Source organism: Meleagris gallopavo, chromosome 9 (genome assembly GCF_905368555.1).
Source record: "Meleagris gallopavo chromosome 9, MGAL_WU_HG_1.1, whole genome shotgun sequence".
Classification (NCBI taxonomy): Eukaryota; Metazoa; Chordata; class Aves; order Galliformes; family Phasianidae; genus Meleagris; species Meleagris gallopavo.
The window spans coordinates 489,256-507,189 of NC_139412.1; the positions used below are offsets into that span (position 1 = coordinate 489,256).

At 54.8% G+C, this 17,934-nt stretch overlaps 3 protein-coding genes across 4 annotated transcripts in view; 2 read left to right on the forward strand and 1 right to left on the reverse strand.

Annotated features, from left to right (window-relative positions):
- OPHN1 (oligophrenin 1) overlaps positions 1-574 on the reverse strand; it is a 49,187-nt gene extending 48,613 nt beyond the window's left edge. For both annotated transcript variants that reach the window (XM_085230788.1, XM_010715108.2), the window contains exon 1: positions 36-574. In XM_085230788.1, coding sequence (XP_085086914.1) covers positions 36-189 — 154 coding nt within the window. In that variant the 5' untranslated portion in view covers positions 190-574. The remainder of the gene's footprint in view (positions 1-35) is intronic.
- A 5-nt stretch (positions 575-579) lies between these two features.
- On the forward strand, positions 580-6,514 carry YIPF6 (Yip1 domain family member 6). Its single transcript, XM_085230790.1, has 7 exons — positions 580-775; positions 1,196-1,324; positions 2,198-2,276; positions 2,650-2,692; positions 3,657-3,782; positions 3,874-4,031; positions 4,609-6,514. Exons 1-7 carry the CDS (start codon positions 728-730, stop codon positions 4,725-4,727), a joined length of 702 nt encoding a protein of 233 aa, XP_085086916.1. The 5' UTR covers positions 580-727; the 3' UTR covers positions 4,728-6,514.
- A 5,055-nt stretch (positions 6,515-11,569) lies between these two features.
- Positions 11,570-17,934, forward strand: part of STARD8 (StAR related lipid transfer domain containing 8) — a 42,534-nt gene continuing 36,169 nt past the window's right edge. Inside the window, exons 1-3 of the mRNA XM_085230514.1 lie at positions 11,570-11,716; positions 12,080-12,399; positions 14,812-14,845. Of these exons, the coding sequence (XP_085086640.1) occupies positions 12,355-12,399; positions 14,812-14,845 (79 nt within the window). The 5' untranslated portion in view covers positions 11,570-11,716; positions 12,080-12,354. The remainder of the gene's footprint in view (positions 11,717-12,079; positions 12,400-14,811; positions 14,846-17,934) is intronic.

Here is a 17,934-nt window from a genome sequence, read left to right on the forward strand (position 1 = left end):
GCGCGGAGCCGCGGGGCAGCGGAGCCGGGACTCACTGCGGATGGCTGCGATCAGCGCGTTGCCGTCCTTGATCACGTCCTTGATGAACTTGTTGGTGCGCTCCAGCTCCTGCTCGTAGCATTTCAGCCGCTCTCGGAAGTCGGGGCTGTCCAGGTAGCAGTCGCTGAACTCCAGCGGCGGGTGCCCCATGGCTGCGCCGGGCACGGCCGGGATGGAGCGGCGGGAGGGGCGGGCAGCGGGCGGGCTGCGGCACCCTACGGCACCCTGCCCCCGCCGCGGGGGCCCCGCTCCCCGGCCATGCCCGGCCCCGGCCCCGCCCGGCCCCGCCCCGCCCCGCTCCCCGGCCGCCCCGCCGGGTCCCCGCGGCGCAGCGCGACCCCCGCTTCCGGGCGGGGCGCGGCGCTGGGGGTGCAGTTCCGGGGGCGCGGGGCTGAGGCGCGGCCGGGGGCGGGCGCCGCGCCGCAGTGAGGGGCGATTCCTGACGCCCGCCGACGCCTCCGCACGGAGCCGCCCGCTGCGGGGCCCGAGGGCTGAGGGGCCGCTCCCGGCGCCGCCGCCGCCCCCCGCCCCGGCCCCGACCCTCCGCGCGCGGCACCGGCGCCCCCTGCCGGCCGGGAGGCGCGACGCGCACAGCCTCGTTACCACGGACGCTCCGGCGGCGCGCGACGCTGAGGCGCCGCGCGTGGTGATGACGTAATCGCGGCGCCACGTCGGCTCTGCGGCCAAGATGGCGGCGGCGGAAGGCGGCGGAGCGGCGGCGGCAGCCGAGCCCCTGGTGAGCGCGGCGCGGAGCCGCGGGCTGTGCCGACAGCGGGGCGGGACGGCCGACGGACGGCGGGGCTTCAGTCCCGCTCTGAAGCGGCCGAGGCCGGGCCCCTGTGGCTCTGCCGGGCCGGAGCGCGGCCCTGCGCGCTGTGCGGCCGAGCGGGGATCGGCGTCCTTCGGTTACTGCCGGCTGCGCGGGGAACAGAAGGCGGGGCACGGCGATACTGAGGAGAACAGCAATGCTTTGTTTGCTACAGCTGCTCGCCCGCGGGCTGCTCACGTCAGGCGGCGCCGGGTGCTGCCCTCGGGGTGCTGCCGTGCTGTGCTGAGCTCCGAGCGGCGGCTCCCACCGTTCCGTTGAGGAAGCGCCAGCAGCGAGCCTGAGCTGCTCTGCCTTTGCTGCACTCTGAGGATTTCCCCATCCGTTCAGTTTGCAGGCCTGGCGGACGTGTCCATATCTGAGGACATCCCGGTGGAAGGGGAGATCACGGTTCCCGTGGGGTCCCATTCCCCGGAGGAAGATTTCTCCACGCTGGATGAACCCGTCAGGGACACCATTGTGAGTTTGTGTTCCCTGCCCCTGTCTGTGATAAAACGGGTTTTGCTGAGCTCTTTGGCCAACTGCTATGCAGTCGCTGTGTGCCTTTACTCAGCTTGTACATCTAAATGAGCTTTCTGGGGGTTGTGGATAGTTGTCGTCATTGTTTTTGTTGTTTTTCCCATAGAATTGTTTATGTAAAATGTATGCAAACATGCATGAGTCACAAATAGTTGAATTATAGCCTCAAAGTTTCTCCCATCTTAAAATCTTCGGAAATGTGAAAGCGTATGGAACTTGGGAGAAGACTGTCCCAATTAATAGGACTTTCAGTTAATTTTCTTCTCTTAGAGGAACGTAGCAGAAATGCTCAGTCACAGCCTGAAGCAGTGATGAAGCACCTGGTGGGAAGGCAGGGCCAGCACAGGGGAGCTCAGGTGCATGCAGTGTAGCTCGGTGATAGAAGGGATGGAGTCAGGATCCACCCCTTCCAGACCTCATTGAAGGGTTGGCAGTGGAGGTGAGGGCATCTCACTGGGGATCCCTGCCTACCCGAGCCCTTCCAAAGGTAAGCAGCTCTTTTCCTTCACTTCTGTATCCATTGCTGCTGCATTTGGGCTCGTTCTCACTTACTGCTGCTAAAGACTTTGCCACCCTGCTATTATCATCCCATGATAGCATTATAAGGAGCAAACAAATTATTTTTCTTTACTGGGGGTTTTTTGGTATGCAGTACTGTTGAGTCCTTAAGCAGCGTACAAAATATAGCATTGTTTGCTGCAAAGTCTGCTACCAGAATATTTTGGTTGGGTGCTGTTCTGATTTACTATGAATATCTTTCTGCTTTCGGTTGAGGTCTGTAACTTTTATATAAAAATTACTTCTTTATTTCAGCTGAGAGATCTGAAGGCAGTTGGGAAGAAATTTGTCCATGTCATGTATCCAAAGAAGAGCAGCGCGCTCCTCAGAGACTGTACGTGTGAGATGCCAGATGTGTGGGGAGTCATTCTGCCAGTGTGCTTTGTGTATGCTTGGGAAGGAGGGACTCAGAAGTGTCTGCTCTGTGTTCTCTCTGTTCTCTCAGAGTGCTGAATAGCAGAGGTGAAAACCAGAGGGTCAGCAAAGCTGTTTTAAAGTAGCACACGTGCCAGAAGGTGTAGAACAATTAGCTTTTATGGAAAGCAGGCTTTCTAGATGTGACGTGTGGAATATGGCTGAAGATGGTAAATAGTGAAATTGTGAGGAGGTGTAATGAAAATGATGTCTTAGCAGTTGGAAAAGGGTGCTTAATTACTCACATAAAAATATCATTCTATCATATTTATGATTTTTTTTCTTACCTCCAGGGGATCTTTGGGGGCCTTTGGTGCTTTGTGTCTCACTTGCTCTGTAAGTACCTATAGAGTGTGGATTTATTTGTATTTGTTTCAGCACGAGGATTGTTTAGTATGTCTTAGTATGAGTAGTGGGAGCATGAGGATCTCGGTATTTCTTTTTGCATGTGTCAGGATCATGCTCTTTGCTCCTCCAGTCTTCTATAAACATTGCCTGTTTAGAATCCTATATTTTTGACGTTTGTAGCCCCTTAGGAGCTCCCTATCATGGAAGGATCTTACTGAGAAGATCCTGATTCACCTTATTCTTGATTTTAATGCATCTGGCTGACTGCTTTGACCCTAATCTGCAGGCCAAAGCTTGTGTTTAAGAGCACTCATGTATGTACTGTGTATCCTATGGAGAGAACTGGTGGAAACGAGGGGCTGTTGTAAGAGCTCATCGGCGGGGGGTGACTGTGGCTCTCAGCGGTGTTTTGGTGCTCCATTAAATTGTGTGTGCTTGGGTAAGGGAGATACTTTGACATCTGCCATCTGGGTAAAGGGCACCCACAGAACTCAGCATCCAGAGAACATTTAGTAAAATACTTTATCAGAAATGTACCATGTGAATTGAATCTTCAAATCTATACATGCTTACTTTTCCAGGCATTGTGTTGCATTTCTTGCATCCCATTCTTGCCACCAGCTTTCCTTAAGGCATAACTCTTTTCAAGTGCTCTGCCTGCTTTGAGAGGCTGCCAAACTTCTGACGTTCATTTTCTTGGCTTTTATCTGTGATTTTCTCTGGTGTGCTTCCACAGTCCTCAAAACAAACACAGAAATGGACTGAAGTGCCTTCAGTTGGGCAGCAATCATTTTCTTTTCCTCTACGAAATTGAAGATACCAAAAATAAAAATAATCGGTCTGCAATCTTACTAGGAGTCAACATCCCCAGTTCCCTATTGTCATCTGTTCTAGGTTTGCAAAAGCCCAGTCATCAATTGCAATTGACTCCTTGTATCTGTTGCCACAACAGGATGCTGCAGGGGGGATCAGCAGATAGCAAGGAAGACGGAGGGCCCCAGTTTGCTGAGGTCTTTGTCATCATCTGGTTTGGTGCAGTTGTCATCACACTAAACTCAAAGCTTCTGGGAGGAACCATGTGAGTGCTGTCTTGTAGGAACAGTTACAGTGCCTCAGTGTGAAATCTAAAGAGATGCTGCGGTCTAACTATTTTCCTCCCTCCTTTTTAGATCTTTTTTTCAGAGCCTGTGTGTTCTGGGTTACTGCGTCCTGCCCCTGACGGTGGCGATGCTGGTGTGCAGGCTGGTGCTGCTGGCAGGTTCTGGCACTGTCAGCTTCATTATACGCCTGATTGTAGTGATTGCTATGTTTGCTTGGTCAACGTTAGGTGAGTACCTGTGAGTTACAGCGCTGCTGTGTGCTGAGTGGTGTGATGCTTAAAGGAGTGGCTCTGTTTGCATTCTGCTGAATGAAGCCAGAGGGTTGCTGTAGTTTCAGGTGTTTCCTAGGCTGTTGCAGTACTGCAGAAATAGTTCTTCCAACCCTTGTGTTGGCAGAGATTCAGCCTTTGACTGCACTCCTGTTGATTTTCATGGTCATGTACAAACTGCCATTGGAGGAGGGCAGTAATTAATATTGAGCTTTGTGTGAAGAGGTAGGAGTTTCATTCCATCATTTCTGTTATAAATACCTGTTAAAGAACATTCGTCCCATACAGGTGTTTGAATTATTTCCCTCGTTCTTTATCTGTTAGGCTGAACCTCATACAGAAAGCTAATCAGCACCTGTTTTTCTACATGATAAAACTTCAATTTGCAATCGGAGGCCATTGCTACTGAGCTACACTTCACTTTGTTTTCCGTCCTTCAACTTAATTCTAATCGAGATCTTCAAGCTTAACAGCTGCAGTGTTCATGTTTTAGTTCTATGCTGTTTCAAGTATTTTTCTTTCCCTCTGTCACCAGCATCTACAGCCTTCCTGGCAGACAGCCAGCCTCCGCACCGCAAGGCGCTCGTGGTGTACCCCATCTTCCTCTTCTACTTCGTTATCAGCTGGATGATTCTCACCTTTACACCTCAGTGATGTCCGATCAGAAGAGACTGTGTGACACAGCCTGAAGTTGTACCTGAGCTGCAGCTGATCGTTGGCTTTATCTCTTGTTAATTTATGGATGGAGATGGTCTAAAAAGGCTGCTTACGGGATAAAGCCAGAGAACTGCAAGGCTGGTCGCGTGTTCTTGAGAGATATGGAAGTCCAGCTACTGAGTTTTTTGTTTAATTAGCCCTGCTCTTTAGTTGTGTTGAATAAGAAATGCACACTGTGACAGGGAATATTCTGCCTGAGGAATAGAGGGAGAGATCTTGGAACTTCAGGAGTTTGATGGGTGAGGTTACAGGATCGCACTGCCTGGCGGGGTTCTTGCTTACGCTCGGATTCTTGCTCAGGGGGAAATGCCTTACATTACTGTTATGTGTCGGGTGGGTAAGGAAGAATTTGTTTGATTCCTGTCCTTTTTCATTCACTTACAGAGTGGTGAAATGTATATAAAATGCATCATAGGACTGTAAGCTTTCACTTTGAAATCAGATCTCAGCAAAAAATAAGTCAGGTCCAGTTTGCTGTTAACTGGAGCTGGGCAGAAGAGAACTGACTGCCTTTGCTCCTATTAACATTCCCTGTATTTATGTTTTGCCCTCTTCAGCATCAAGAAAGTGTGTTTTAGCCAAATGTTTCCAACTGTATGGCTGTGCTGACTAATCCATACATCCAATGGAGGGGTGCTTAAGTAGATAATTATAAATCTTTTTGTGTTCCTCTAGATTAAGAAGTCCTGGGAAAACAATGAAGGCTGCTTTGCAGCAGGGGCCTACCTAGTACTCTACTACTGATTAAAAGTGGAAGTAGAAGTGTCTGGGGAGTACAGAACGTATCCCCTAAAAATAATTGAGAAGCTGAGAGTGGAGGTGTTCAGATGGTAAGATAGCCAAACAGGGCGTGGGTCCAAAAGTTATGAAGTGGGTTGATTGGAGGAAGGAAAATAAATCTAATGAAGATGGTGGCTGTTATGAAATGGGATACAAATTCTGATCTAGATTGCTTGTACGTGACATTCATTTGTTTGTTTACATGCTTGGTGTTTCCACATAAATGCAAGCAAATTTGCATATTGTTCCTTTGTACCTAAAATGAAATGTGAGAAACTTTTCTATATTTCTCAACACTTTTTATAAAAGGAGAGGGAGAGGTTTTCTTCTCCAGTAGGACATCTCCTGCCTGGAGAGCCATGCACAAACGTGTGTCATTTCTATTTCAGCTTAGGGATTGAATGAGAGCTGGCACGTTGGTTGCTGAAGATTGTACACAAGTTCTTTGTGTTGCCTGCTGTTCTCAGTAAGCAGCCCGAGGGGGGTTTGGGGGTGGAAAAGCTGCTGTTAAAATGTCTTTTTTTTTTTTTTTTTTCTTTCTGAAAATGGGCTTTGGGTTTTCTTTCTTCTGTACTAATGCAGATGGACCCAAAGCTGACTAAGTGGGTCCTGTTAAAGTGTAAATACACCTAATTTATATTTGTGGAGAAGACTGTTTTCTGCTGTAAACACTACAAATACTTGGTAATTGGGATGGGATTGTTAAATATGCAGCCCGACATGACGTTGTTGCACTTCTGAGAGGGTGGAGAAGAGGAAAGGAAGAAGTCAGGTCAGTGTGGGAGCTCTGGGCTGTCGCAGAGCAGGCAGCAGCAGACGTGGGGCTGAGAGCAGCTGTGTGCCTGCTGGGCTGCGTGTGCTGCAGGAGCTGTGGGGTTCCGTACACCTCAGTGTCAAATGAAGATGGGAATTCTTTTAAACGTCCATTAAATTATTACTGTTAAGGAATGTGGTTTTTTTCTTTAAAGTGTGCTGCTTTCCCTTCGTTGAAACGTTGGTTGAGCTTTCTGAAGCTGAAAAGGAGGAAGGCACTAAAGCTATTGACTACATGGGTTGGATTCTTTGGAAATGGAAAAACTCCCATTTCAGCACAAGAATTTAACTGTGCTTTTGAGAAATCCTTGGAATTCTGTCTCTGTAGTATTTAGTGTCCAGCCTTGTGAATTAATGTGGTGTTATATCAGAAAGATAGAGTTCTTTTTGAAAAGAAGGGAAATTATTTAAAGAGGAATTAAACAAAATCCCAGCTTTTTCCTTATTTGTTTTTGACTTAGGAAGAAGTCTGGTGGTGGCTTGTTCTGTAAGATGGGGCTTTTGGCTTATCCAAGGAAGTTATTTTTGTGTTAACTAGATTTACTTTTCAGCTGATCACTACAGACTTCGGAAGTGTTGTAAATCTGAAAGAATGAGCAGAGAGATGCTGGTGGTGAGGTGGAAGTTTGTTTTCTAACTCGTAGTCCTTCAGTGTGGAAACCATCACCTAAAGCCATGAAGGCAGGATCCTGTATCATGCTGAAGCCTTGCTGCAGAGCTGTAGCTGGCAGGGGGCGGGCAGGGAGCTAGAGTTTCCTGAGCTTCGTGTCTCCAGCTGAATAAATTATAGCTCAAGTTTGGTGTTTTTCAGTCGTTCTTTCAGCAGAAGGTGGGGGATGCCGACGCAGCTCGCTGTCAGGCTGAGCTGACTTTGCTGCTCAGCTTTCTGTTGAGCGAGGGCCTCAGAAATAATCTGCCCACTACAATGTTGTAATCACTTCTGGAAAAGCTCTGCTGAGGGTGGTTGGCCTTTCAGCTGGAGGCTGACGGTCTGCTGAAGATCTTGGCCCTTGTGAGCACAGCTGCTTGGAAGGGCAGAGAGCAGCAGGCACTGAGCGTCAGTGCAACCAGCAGGACTGATAACTGATTGGGGGTCACCTGTATGGTGTGACTCCAGAAAACTAAGAAGCCAAAAGTATAATTTGCTCTTCTATGTGCTCTTCAGCCGCCGCTTGCGTGGAAGCCGCTCGCCCTGTGCCAGCAGCTGGTTCCCAGGGCGAGGCGTGGAGAGGTGCGGCAGCTCAAGTGAGGCATTTCGGATACAGACGGGCGATGTCGCTGCGGCCTGAAACGGGCACTGGTGTGGCAGTCCTTGGGCTGCTGCAGGGGGAGGATTCTGTGCCATCCTCGGCGCAGCCCTGCGCTTGGGCACGGCCGTTCTGCGGCTCCACGGCCGGCTTGGGGCGCTGTGAGTTTCGTTCCTTGCGCTCCCGGAGTTTCGGCTGCGGAGCCGCTCGCAGCTGGCGGCAGCGCATCGCGTTTCCTTTGCGGCCCCGGAGGTGCGGGGTCCTTCCCCTGGCGCTGAGCTGCCCTTCCCTCCCCGCACGAGGAGCGGCGCTGCTCCCGGCTCCTGCAGCTGCTGCTGTCCCGCTGTGCCCGGAGGGATCCGCGCTGGGCGCGTGGGCTCCGCCAGGAGGGGGAGTTGAATGGGAGCCGGTGGTTTCACGCGCACGGCGCTCTTTGGTTCTTTCTGGGTCTTATTCTGGCACGCTGGATTGCTGTCTCAGAATTTATGCCATGCGCTTATTTATAATCTCCCTCTCCCTGTAACAGTCCTCGTTCAGGGAAACGAATGCAGCCGGGCTGTGGCTGCTGCCACTTCATCGGCACCCGGCATCCCATAGCAGCGGCTGCTCTGGACAAGGCTGTGCCCTGTGGGTTGGGGCACCTGCCTCGGGAGGGCTCTGAGGCTGCAATGGAGTGGGAAAGAGGTGCAGCTCTTTGCACATTCTCTTCCTCCCCTTTTCTCCCCCGTGCTGCAGCAGAGGGCGGTGCCGCAGCCCAGCTCGGTGGCGGCGTGGGTCTGAGGGCAGCGCATTCCTGCAGCAGTGCGGGGTGAGGGAGGGAAGGAATGTGCTGTTCCATAACGATGTTTTGTGCGTGGGTGTTTGTCTGAGGTTTCCATTGGGTTTTTGTGGCATCCCCAAAAGCCGTGGCAGTGCTTGGCTGCCGTCAGCCCTGCGAATGCCCCCCTGTGCTGCTGGGCACAGCTGGCTGCTCGCTGCACCAGTGTGATCGGTGCCTGCCCTGTCCGTGCCATCAGTGGCTCAAAAAGGACCAGGGGAGGAGCACGGCAGCATTTCCCCAGTGCAGCACCCAGCCCTTGGCATGCTGTGGCGCATGGCCGTGCAGTGCATGGGCACAGCCACAGGTACCAAGGTCCTCAGGTGACCACAGGTGCTGGGGACACGCGTGGGAGCCTCCAGGGACCACGGTCACTGTGCTGTGAACCCATTGCACCGGGCTGAAGGGGGAAGGGCTGAACGTGGAAGGCCATCTCGCAGTGCTGGGAGGAATGCTGCACCTGGCAGGCATTTCTCAGCTGTCTGCGTGAACCCAAACTGGGCCAGAAGTACAGCAGGGCTCCTGTCAGCCAGCAGCTGCCACCGTGGCCATGTGCTACACGTGGGTGAGGCAGAGCTCGCTTACTGCGTGGCGTGGAGCCAGGGGGGCCCCAAAGACAAACATGTCCCTGTTCCTGCTGCGTTCCCAGTTAGCTGCTGGCTAACCGGAGCTTTTGGTGCTGGAGGCTGTAGGCAGAGCACAGAGTGCAGGTGGTGCAGCCTGGCCGTGAGCAGTGCGGGCTGTGTGATTGCTGTACATTTTCTCAGCCTGCTGCTGCTAATCACCACCCCAGCAGCACCTCAGGCCGGGTGGGCACTGCTCTGCTTGCGGGAAGGTTAATGTCACAGCAGCACAGCGACATTCCTGCCTGCAGCAGGGGGGTTGGAGCTTGGTGACCCTTGAAGTCCCTTCCAACCCAAGCCGTTCTATGATTCCTGTGAGGAAGTGGAACCTGCTGGTCAGTGTTCTGCTGATGGTGCTTTTTCTATGTACGGATGCTGCCTGTGTGCGCTGTGGGCCCTTCTCCTGCCAGGATCTGCTGCAGTCCGAATGGTTCCTGGCCAATTGCCGCTCCGTTTCTGATGAAATGAGGCAGGAGAACGGGCCGCATTATGCACTGACACACCAACACCAGAGAGGTCTTCCAGCAATGCCATCTCCAATTCAGCAGATGTAGGAGCTTTGCAGCTCTGTGACAATCGGTCCTCTGCATGTTTATTTGGCTTTTGTGTATACGCTGAACTGAGCGTTTGTAAGCATCAGCCGAGGTGTTCAGCACTCACAGGTGTCTCCTTTGCTGGAATCGCACAGCCCCGGGCAGCTCTGGGGATCCTGAGAGCAGCGGGGTGATGCTCTGTGCTCACCCTGGCGCAGGGCTGGGTGCTTTGCCCTGCTGGCTGTGGCAGTGCTGCAGGCTGAGCATGAGCTGCTGGGTACAGCCAGCTATGGAACCTGAACTGCAGCTGAAGGGCATTCCCTTTCATTCTGGTCGCAGCACGTGCCCTTGTGCTGTATTAATAACTCGCCCAGTGTTCCTTAAAGTAGAAGCAGCAGCAGCCCTGTTGAAAATAACTCGCCTTCATCAAACTCACCATCACCAAATGGGGCTTTTATTTGTGTGTGTCTGTGGCAGGGCTGTTGCGTTGGATGTCAGTTATAAGCTGGGCTGGATGTGCTCACATATAATGGCTCCCATACTGTTCTGCATTGCTCTTCATTGCACAGTTGGGCTTTTGGCTCAGGGCCGTCCCATCCCCAGCACTTTGCCCCAGGGGCAGCGGGGCTCAGCACCGGGGTGAGGGGATGAAGCTGCTGCCAGAGGGTGCAAGGAGATGCTGTGGGCAGCACCACGTCTCCCTGCTGGCACAGCCTCTGCAGCCCTCCAGCACTTGCCTATCAATTCAGCATCATTAAAATAAAAGAGCTGCTCTTCCCACTATGCCAATAGGGCAAATGCCTGCTCTGTGAGCGGCTGCTCTCCTCCTGAACTCTGAAAAATGCCTGCGCATAGCAGAAAGTGGAAAATCACTGCATGGCAATGACTTCCCAGCTGCTCTCATCCCACTCACACCTCCCGATGCCCTATGAGCAGCAACAGGAGCTCTTGCTGCCATTGAGCCCTGCTGGGAGCTGCTGGCCTGCGCCTCTTTAGAGCATTGCCAGAGGGCTCCTGAGCAAAGCGGTGACAATAACTGCTCACTGATGGGATGTGAGCAGCCCCTGGCATAAGCCTGTTTTTGTGTGGCATAAAGTGATAGGGGTCCGTAGGGTAATAATAGAAATTGCATTTCCTTTTCCCGACGTATGAGGGTACCTATGGAACAGGCACGTGAGAAATGTTGGGAAGAGGTAGAAGTGCTGCTGCAGCCCACGTGGCAGCACTGCTCTGCTTTGGAAAGCACTGGGTGCCATTCTCAGGCACTGCGCAGTGGACCTGGTGCTTTCAGCCCACGCTGACCAAGGATGACGCCTTGCTGCGATGCAGAAGGGTCCCAGACTGAACATTGCTTGGATGTTTTTGGGATGACTGGATCAAAAGGAGCTGCACAAGCATGCAGCAGCCCCGGCGGTTTGTCTGCCAGGCCCCGGGAAGGAGGCAGACAGCATTCTGCTTGTGCTGCTTTTTTTGTGTGGAGGAAGTGGGGAAAGGACTTCCCAGCAGCAGCAGTGCGAGGTGAGGTGTGTGTGCACAGCCCTGGTGGAGCGGTTCTGGTGGGTGACCCCAGCTGTGTGGCTGTCACAGAACATTCTATTTTTTCTTTTTTTTTTTTTTTTTGGAGGGTCAGATTGACAAAACGACAAACGAGCAGAAACCAAACAGAGTGGAGCCCAGAGTGTTCACCAGGAACCCTCCCTCCACCAGCTGGCTTTGTGCTCAGCACGGGGCGAGGAAGAAGCGAGTGGATGTCGCACTGAGGCCAGGGCGGCTTGGGGTCACAGCACCCAGCCACGTACCCCCACCAGCAGCCCACGGCACCCCGCCGGCCCCGGCTGACACGCGGTGGGAGCTCAGCTGCCGGCAGCACCTGCTGGGTCTGCTATAAACAGCGCTGGGGGGGCGGACCCCCACCGGCACGTGGGGCTGCCGGGGCCTGGGGCCGTGCAGAGCTCCGAGGGCAGAGAGCGGCTGCGTGTCCTGGTCCTGCTGTCACTGCTTGTTCTGAAATGCTCTCCTAAATCGCTATTTGGGGTTTTATTTCTGAAGTGCATAGAAGCAGCCTAATTCCAGCCCGGGGGCTGCATATCTGACACCCACCCCCTGCACGGAGGTTTGTGGCACTTCCTTTTATTACGGGCTTTCTTGCAAACAAACGCTATGTCCGCAGAAATGTTTGCCGGGGGAAGATAAGGAGCTGTGAATAGAGGCACAGTAAATGCCGGGCCGGGATTGGCGACTCTTTCTCTCTCTGGGGGTCACTGCGCAGGGCTGCGTGGGTCCGGGGGGCACCTGGGGCCGCAGCTCTGAGCAGTGCTGGGAGCGCCGGGTTCTGCGACCGCTGCCGAGCTGGAGTGGGGCCGGAGGGAAATGCAAACCATCTGGGCTTGGGTTTCCAGCGCTCTCCGTGCGCCTTTGACACTGAGCTCCTTTTCCCTTTGCCCTGCGGGTCTCTCTTTTCCTTCGCTCTTTCCAGCTGCCTGGGAATGGGAACGCGGCGCTGAGGAGGCAGGAAGGAAAGCCTGCCGCTTTTTAAAACGCGCAATCTTCAGGGAATTCCAACTGCAATCCAAGCCCGTTCCCGACCAACTGCGTAACGGTGCAGCCTTTGAATCCGCGTCCCGCCCCGCGGGCTGGGCTCACTGCCGGCCCTGCCTCCCCGCCGCTGCCCAGCGCTGCCTGCAGCGCCCATGGGTGCGCTGAGCCGGGCGCAGCCCCGACATGTAGTGCCGCGCTGTGCCCCTGCCCGCCATGCCGCTGCTGGATTTCTTCTGGGCGTGCTTCAGGAGAGCCAAGGTAAGGAGCTGCGTGTCTAAAGCGCGTCCTCACGCCCTGCTGGATTCCTTTCTCCAGGGCTGGGGTCACACGGTGCGGTGTGTGCTGCGGGGAACACCGTGTCCGTGCCTGCAGGGAAGGTGCTGAGCTGGGCGCTGCGTGCGTGTGCGTGAGCGTGTGCATCTGCGTTCTGCTGGGGCTGGGATGACTGCCACCCGTCGCGGCTCTGCGCCGGGCAGGACGTGGCAGCAGAGGGCCTGGGAGAGGTGCTGCTTTCCCCACACGTCCTTTGCAAATCACTGGCAGCAACAAGTGGTGCCTCTGGTGTCCTGGGCAGGCATTGCCATGCTTTCGGAATGCAGCTGCTTCCCGGTTATTTCTGATAACAGCCCAAATCTCTCCCTTCTCACTACCTGAGCACCCACAGCCAGAGACCTGTGCTGTGAATGGCCGTGCTGCAGCAATGGCACCTGGAGCCCCGGGCCAAACTGAGCACCAACTCTGGTTCAGCCCCAGCCGTACCACCCAGTGGAGGTGGCTGCAGAGGTGGAGGAGCAGTGCAGACCACAGGCCATGGGGTTTTTAATTTCCTGCAGCAGTTGTTCTCTTGGCAGTGGGTATTTTTCATTTGGGTTTGGCGTGCACCTCTGTTTGTTGTGTTGGGGTCATTGCATTGCCGGGCAGGTTTGGAGGTGTTGGTGGGGTGGGTTTGGGGAACATCAGCCCGCAAGAAGCGCTGCAGTTGCTCTGCAGTCAGTGCTGCACACGGGGCTGTCAGGCGTGGGTCTGCGTGCTGAGCGCCTGTGGAATGTGCTCTTCCCTGGGGCTCCCAATGCAAAGCTCAAAATAGTTGAGTCTGTTGAGTCTAAAAATGACATTTGTGAAATTCATTAATAGCATTACAAGCTATCTTGTCCCTGTGTCTCCAGAGAGCTCAACAGCACCCTTAACCCCCTGCATCCCTGTGAGCTCAGCACCGAGGTCTCTGTCCTGGGAGCTGAGAGCAGCAGAACTGCACTCCCACTGCAGGCGGGTGCTGCCTGCGGGGCCCTGCACAGGGCCTGTCCTCACTGCCCAGCCCCAGCTGCTCGTCTCCCATGTCCTTGCTTCACCCCCACCACCGGCATCTCCAGGCAGGGGCACACAGGCAGACGAGGCTCTGGAGCCGTCTGGTGCGTGGTGGCCACACTCTGTGCTGGAGAGTTGTGCTCTGCCCCATGTGGATGAGCTCCGGGGGATGTGGCTGGGGTTCCCTTCTGTCTCCTGGCCATGGGGAGAGAGGAAAGCTGCCAAAATAGGGTTAAGTAGAGCAGTGCTGCCCTGCAGTGCTGGGCTCAGCAGAGCTGGGAGGATGTGATGGAGGATGTGGCCTCTCCTTGTTCCCATTGCGGTAAGAACATCGCTGATGGCCTCTTGCAGGCCGAGGGCTCTGCTTCAGCCTTCTCTTTTTATTCTTTCCTTTTTCCCTCCCTGTGCCTGTGATGCTCAGCTACCCGCTAGTGAGAGCAGAAGGATTTCTGGAAGAGGCAGAAAGGTGCAGGGCTGTCAGTGGGATTAAAGCCTTGGGGTTAAGTGAGGTGGAGCTGTGACCATGTGGAAGGTTTGCTGGGGAGCAGAAAGTGCTGAGGGCAGCATGGAGGGAATGGGAAGGCGTGATGGAGTCTCCTGAGGACAGGGCCTTTGTTCCCTCCCCTCCTTTCCTTCCAGCTGTGACACCACTCTGTTACCCTCACTACCTCCATGGGCATCACTCTGGGCAAAGGAGAGACATTCTGATGACCCCACACCACCTAAACCCTGCAGTCATCCACCCCAGGCAGGTCTGAATGTCCTGGGATCTCTCCTCTGCTCCAGCTGTTCCTCGTGCCTCCAGTAGAGCGTCCCAAGGGATGGCAGTGCTTGGGACCAGAGCCCCTTCCCACTGTTCCGCTCCTGGAGGAAGCCCTTAGAACAGCAGATTGCTGCAGCTCCTGCCCACGTGGCTGAGGCCTTTTTCTGGGATTTGTCTCAGAGAAGCACTCGTTCTGTGCTCACTGCGGTGCTGCTTTTCACCCAAACCCTACGATGTGAGTGAAAGAGGCTGAGCCCATGACCCCATCTCATTACAGACCCGTGCCAGGGCTGCTGCTGCCTTTGCACGGCCGTGGCCAAGGCTGCACTGTGCTCGCGGGGAGCCCTGCGCTCACCTCCTGCTCATGGCTGCAGTGCTTGGAGCTCGTGTGCGTTTGTTGCCCTCTGTAGCACAAATCAGACACGGAGCCCCGCATCACCTCCTGGGGGTCCCACCCTGTGCTGCTGCCCGCGACCCTGAGAGACCGCAGCACGTGGGGGCTGAGCCCAGCTGCACGAGGAACACAAATCGTAGGGATCCACGAATGTGAAAATGAAGAAGATAACAAAATGATCAGCGTCCTTTCTTCTTTCTTTTCGCAGTGCTTCGCACGGCTAGAAGACAAAAAAGATGCAGGTAAGCTGAGACAACGTTCTTCTGGGCACCAACTTTTTCTCTGTGGTTTGGGCACGGCTGCGAGAAGAAAAGGGACCCGGGTGTGGTGCGGGCTCCCGCCGGCGCTGCGTTTCCCCACAGCGTTGATTTTCAGAGCGACGGAGGCGGCCAGCGCGGGGCAGCACCGGGCCGGGCCGGCTGAGCACGGAGCGCGGTGCCGTCCGACACGGCGCGAGGTGCGGAGCGCTGCGGGCGCGGTGGGGTCGGAGCTGCGCCGTGCTGCGTTACCTCCCGCTGCCGGGCTCCGCTGTGGGGCGGGCGGCCGCGGCGCGTGCTGCCATCCGTACCAGGAGGGCTCTGCAAACGGGGTCTCGTAAAGGAGCGGCCAGCGCGCGCTCTCAGGAGACCCCGCTGCCTCCACCGATGGCTTTCGGTCTCTTTGCGGCGGGTGCCCGGAGGAGCCCATCCCGTATTCTGGCAGCGCTCTGCGGGAAGGGCCGGGGCCGATCCGTGCTTTTCCATCCGCGTACGCGATGGGAGCCGCGCCGGCACCAGCCCGACGGACCGACCCCGCAGCCCGGCTCCTCCTTGGCTTCTTCGCTCTCTGCTTCCTTTCCGACATTAGCTACACTTCCCACGTATTGTTCCGCACGAAGCAGAAAGGAAAGGCTTGCGCACAACCCCTGCACGCCAGAATTCCGTCCTCCGTGTAAAATCCTATTGGTAGCAGCAGGAGACCTCTCCAAAAGTGGGTTTTGGAGCACGCTCTGCAAATGTCAGCAAGCGGTGACCTCAGTCTGGTTGCTGGGAGGTGAGGAGTGAGCGGGCAGCATCCTCAAAGGTCATAAAAACTGTATCAGGCAGTGGTGATGCTGAGGTGTTTCACAGAGAAGTGCTCCTCTTCTACTGGGCATCTTGAAATCATACGGAAAAGAAATGAGGGATTCTGCTGAACTTTTGCCCCTATGTGAAATAGTAAGGATGAATTTGCACAGCATCTGGATCTCCAGGAATAACCTGCTAATTTTAGCTCTTGTTGATGTGTTGTCACAGCTGAGCTATTCTTCCTCCCCCCGACCTTGCTTTGCTGTACGTGAACCAGCTCTGAGCAGCTCGGGCAGATCAGTGCTCTGAGTACGGGGCCACGGCTGCTCACCCACACATGCAGAACATGGGGCAGCATCACCTGCCCAGCCTGTTCTGGGAGCTCGTGAGGCACTGGGAAGTCACTGCCTGGTGGAAAATGCGGCAGCACAGCAGTGATTGAAGTGGTGGGAAGTAGTAAAGTGAACCGAATGTGATTACTGTTGTTTTTGGATGCCATGTGATGGAACAGAGGCTTCATTTCTCCTTCTGTCCCCTGCCCATGGGTCAGACTTGGGGCTGCTCTGGGACTGCTCCTCTGCTCCTCTGCTCCTCTGCTCTTCTCCATTCGCTGCAGCCTCCACTCCCACCCACCCCTCACCAGGTCACTGCTGTGTGCAGGATGAGATCCTCTGTGCCCCATCGCAGTGCCTCTGAGAAGAGGAGGGACACTTCCTAAATGGCAGTGTGCGCCCTGAGAGCCCCCCTGCCAGGGCAGTGTGAGTCAAACCGCAGTTTGTGCTGCTTCCATCAGATGTTCAACGCAGACAATCTGGCTCAAGACAATCTCCAGCACTTCCTCTCCAGCCTCCTTGTGAACCTGGAGGTTATTTTTGCACGGCTGAGCTCTCTGATGTGTATTTCTCCATACTGCTTTAATTTCTCCCCGGAGGCAGGTCAGACTTTGTGATGGGGCTTCTGGACACAGCCAGGGTTTGCTCGTGTCCCTCTTGTCCCCTGGCACTGGGATGCTCACCGATGGATGCCATCTGCACTGCTGTGGTGGCCCATCTCAGTGCTGCTCACGCACTGCCCGCTCCCCTGAGTTCCTCTGACACCAGCGGCCCCCACAGAGTTTGGTTCCTTAGCAGTGCCTGTCTGGCAGTGATACGAGCAGGTGAACGGCTGTGGCATTATCTCAACCTGCAGCAAAGCACGGCCCTTTCTGTTTGCTCTCCTGCCACCGTTTTGCTCTTAGAGCAGAAATGCGAACGGTGCTGACCAAAGCGCTGCCATCCCAGGCTGCAGGTAGGGGCTGAGCACACAGCAGGGAGCTGCTGCTGAGGAACAACACGGAAACATAACATGAGAAAAAAAGGGCTTTAGAAGAAAATCAAAAGCAGTTTGGCCACAGCTGCCTTTTTCCAATATATGATCCTGAGGAAAGTATTTGTCAGAGAGGCACCGTGAAGCAGAGCCGTTCCTGGTCCCTGTTCCCCTCCTGCCCATAAAATGTTTTGTAACTGAAATCCAGCGGCTGCTGCAGGAAGCTGCCCCCCATCCCCCATTGCCTCCCCCGGCCCTTCTGGGGCTCTCCTTTCAGGGTCTGGAAGTTTTCTGTTTCCTGTAGCTAACAGAATGCAGATTCCCCCTCTGAGCAGCAGGATCCTATCAGGGATCTGCTGCTTTTCACCGAAGGACCGAGGGAAAAGAGAGGGTTGGCTCCGTGCTGGGGGGGCTGCTGGCTGCACGGCTGTGCCTGGCGTGCCGAGGAGCAATTCCTGCGGCAGCGAGCAGCCATTGGGACCGGCTGGAAGGAAGTTGCAGGCAAGGAAGGCCGTTTCTTTCTGTGTCTTCTGAGACCAAAGGGATCAAGAGGGAAGTTCTGAGCGCGGATACTTCCCTGAAATTAAAATGAGAGCATAGAAAGCTGGAAGGAAGGTTTGGCTGCGCGGGGCTTTTTCTTTGGAAGGAGCTTTTACGTGTGAGCTGCATTACAAACGCAAAGGAAGGTGATGGTTGCAGTGTCTGAAGGATTCCATTAGCACTGCTGGAGGGAGCTGTGCTGTCGGGGGGGCACTGCGCGGAGCACACGGAGACCCGTGCGGCTGCTCCGTAGCGTTGGTGCGGTTCTTTTCGAAGCCTAACAGGTCAGATGGAAAAGGAAAGGCGCGAGGTGTTCGCAGGCCGGTCCTGTCGGGTTGACTCCTTCTCCTCCTAATGACGAGAATCCGAACCCCGATGCGATGTTCTCGGTGCCCCAGCGAGCGCCGCCCATCCCCTGGGGAGGAGGCACGGAGGCAGCG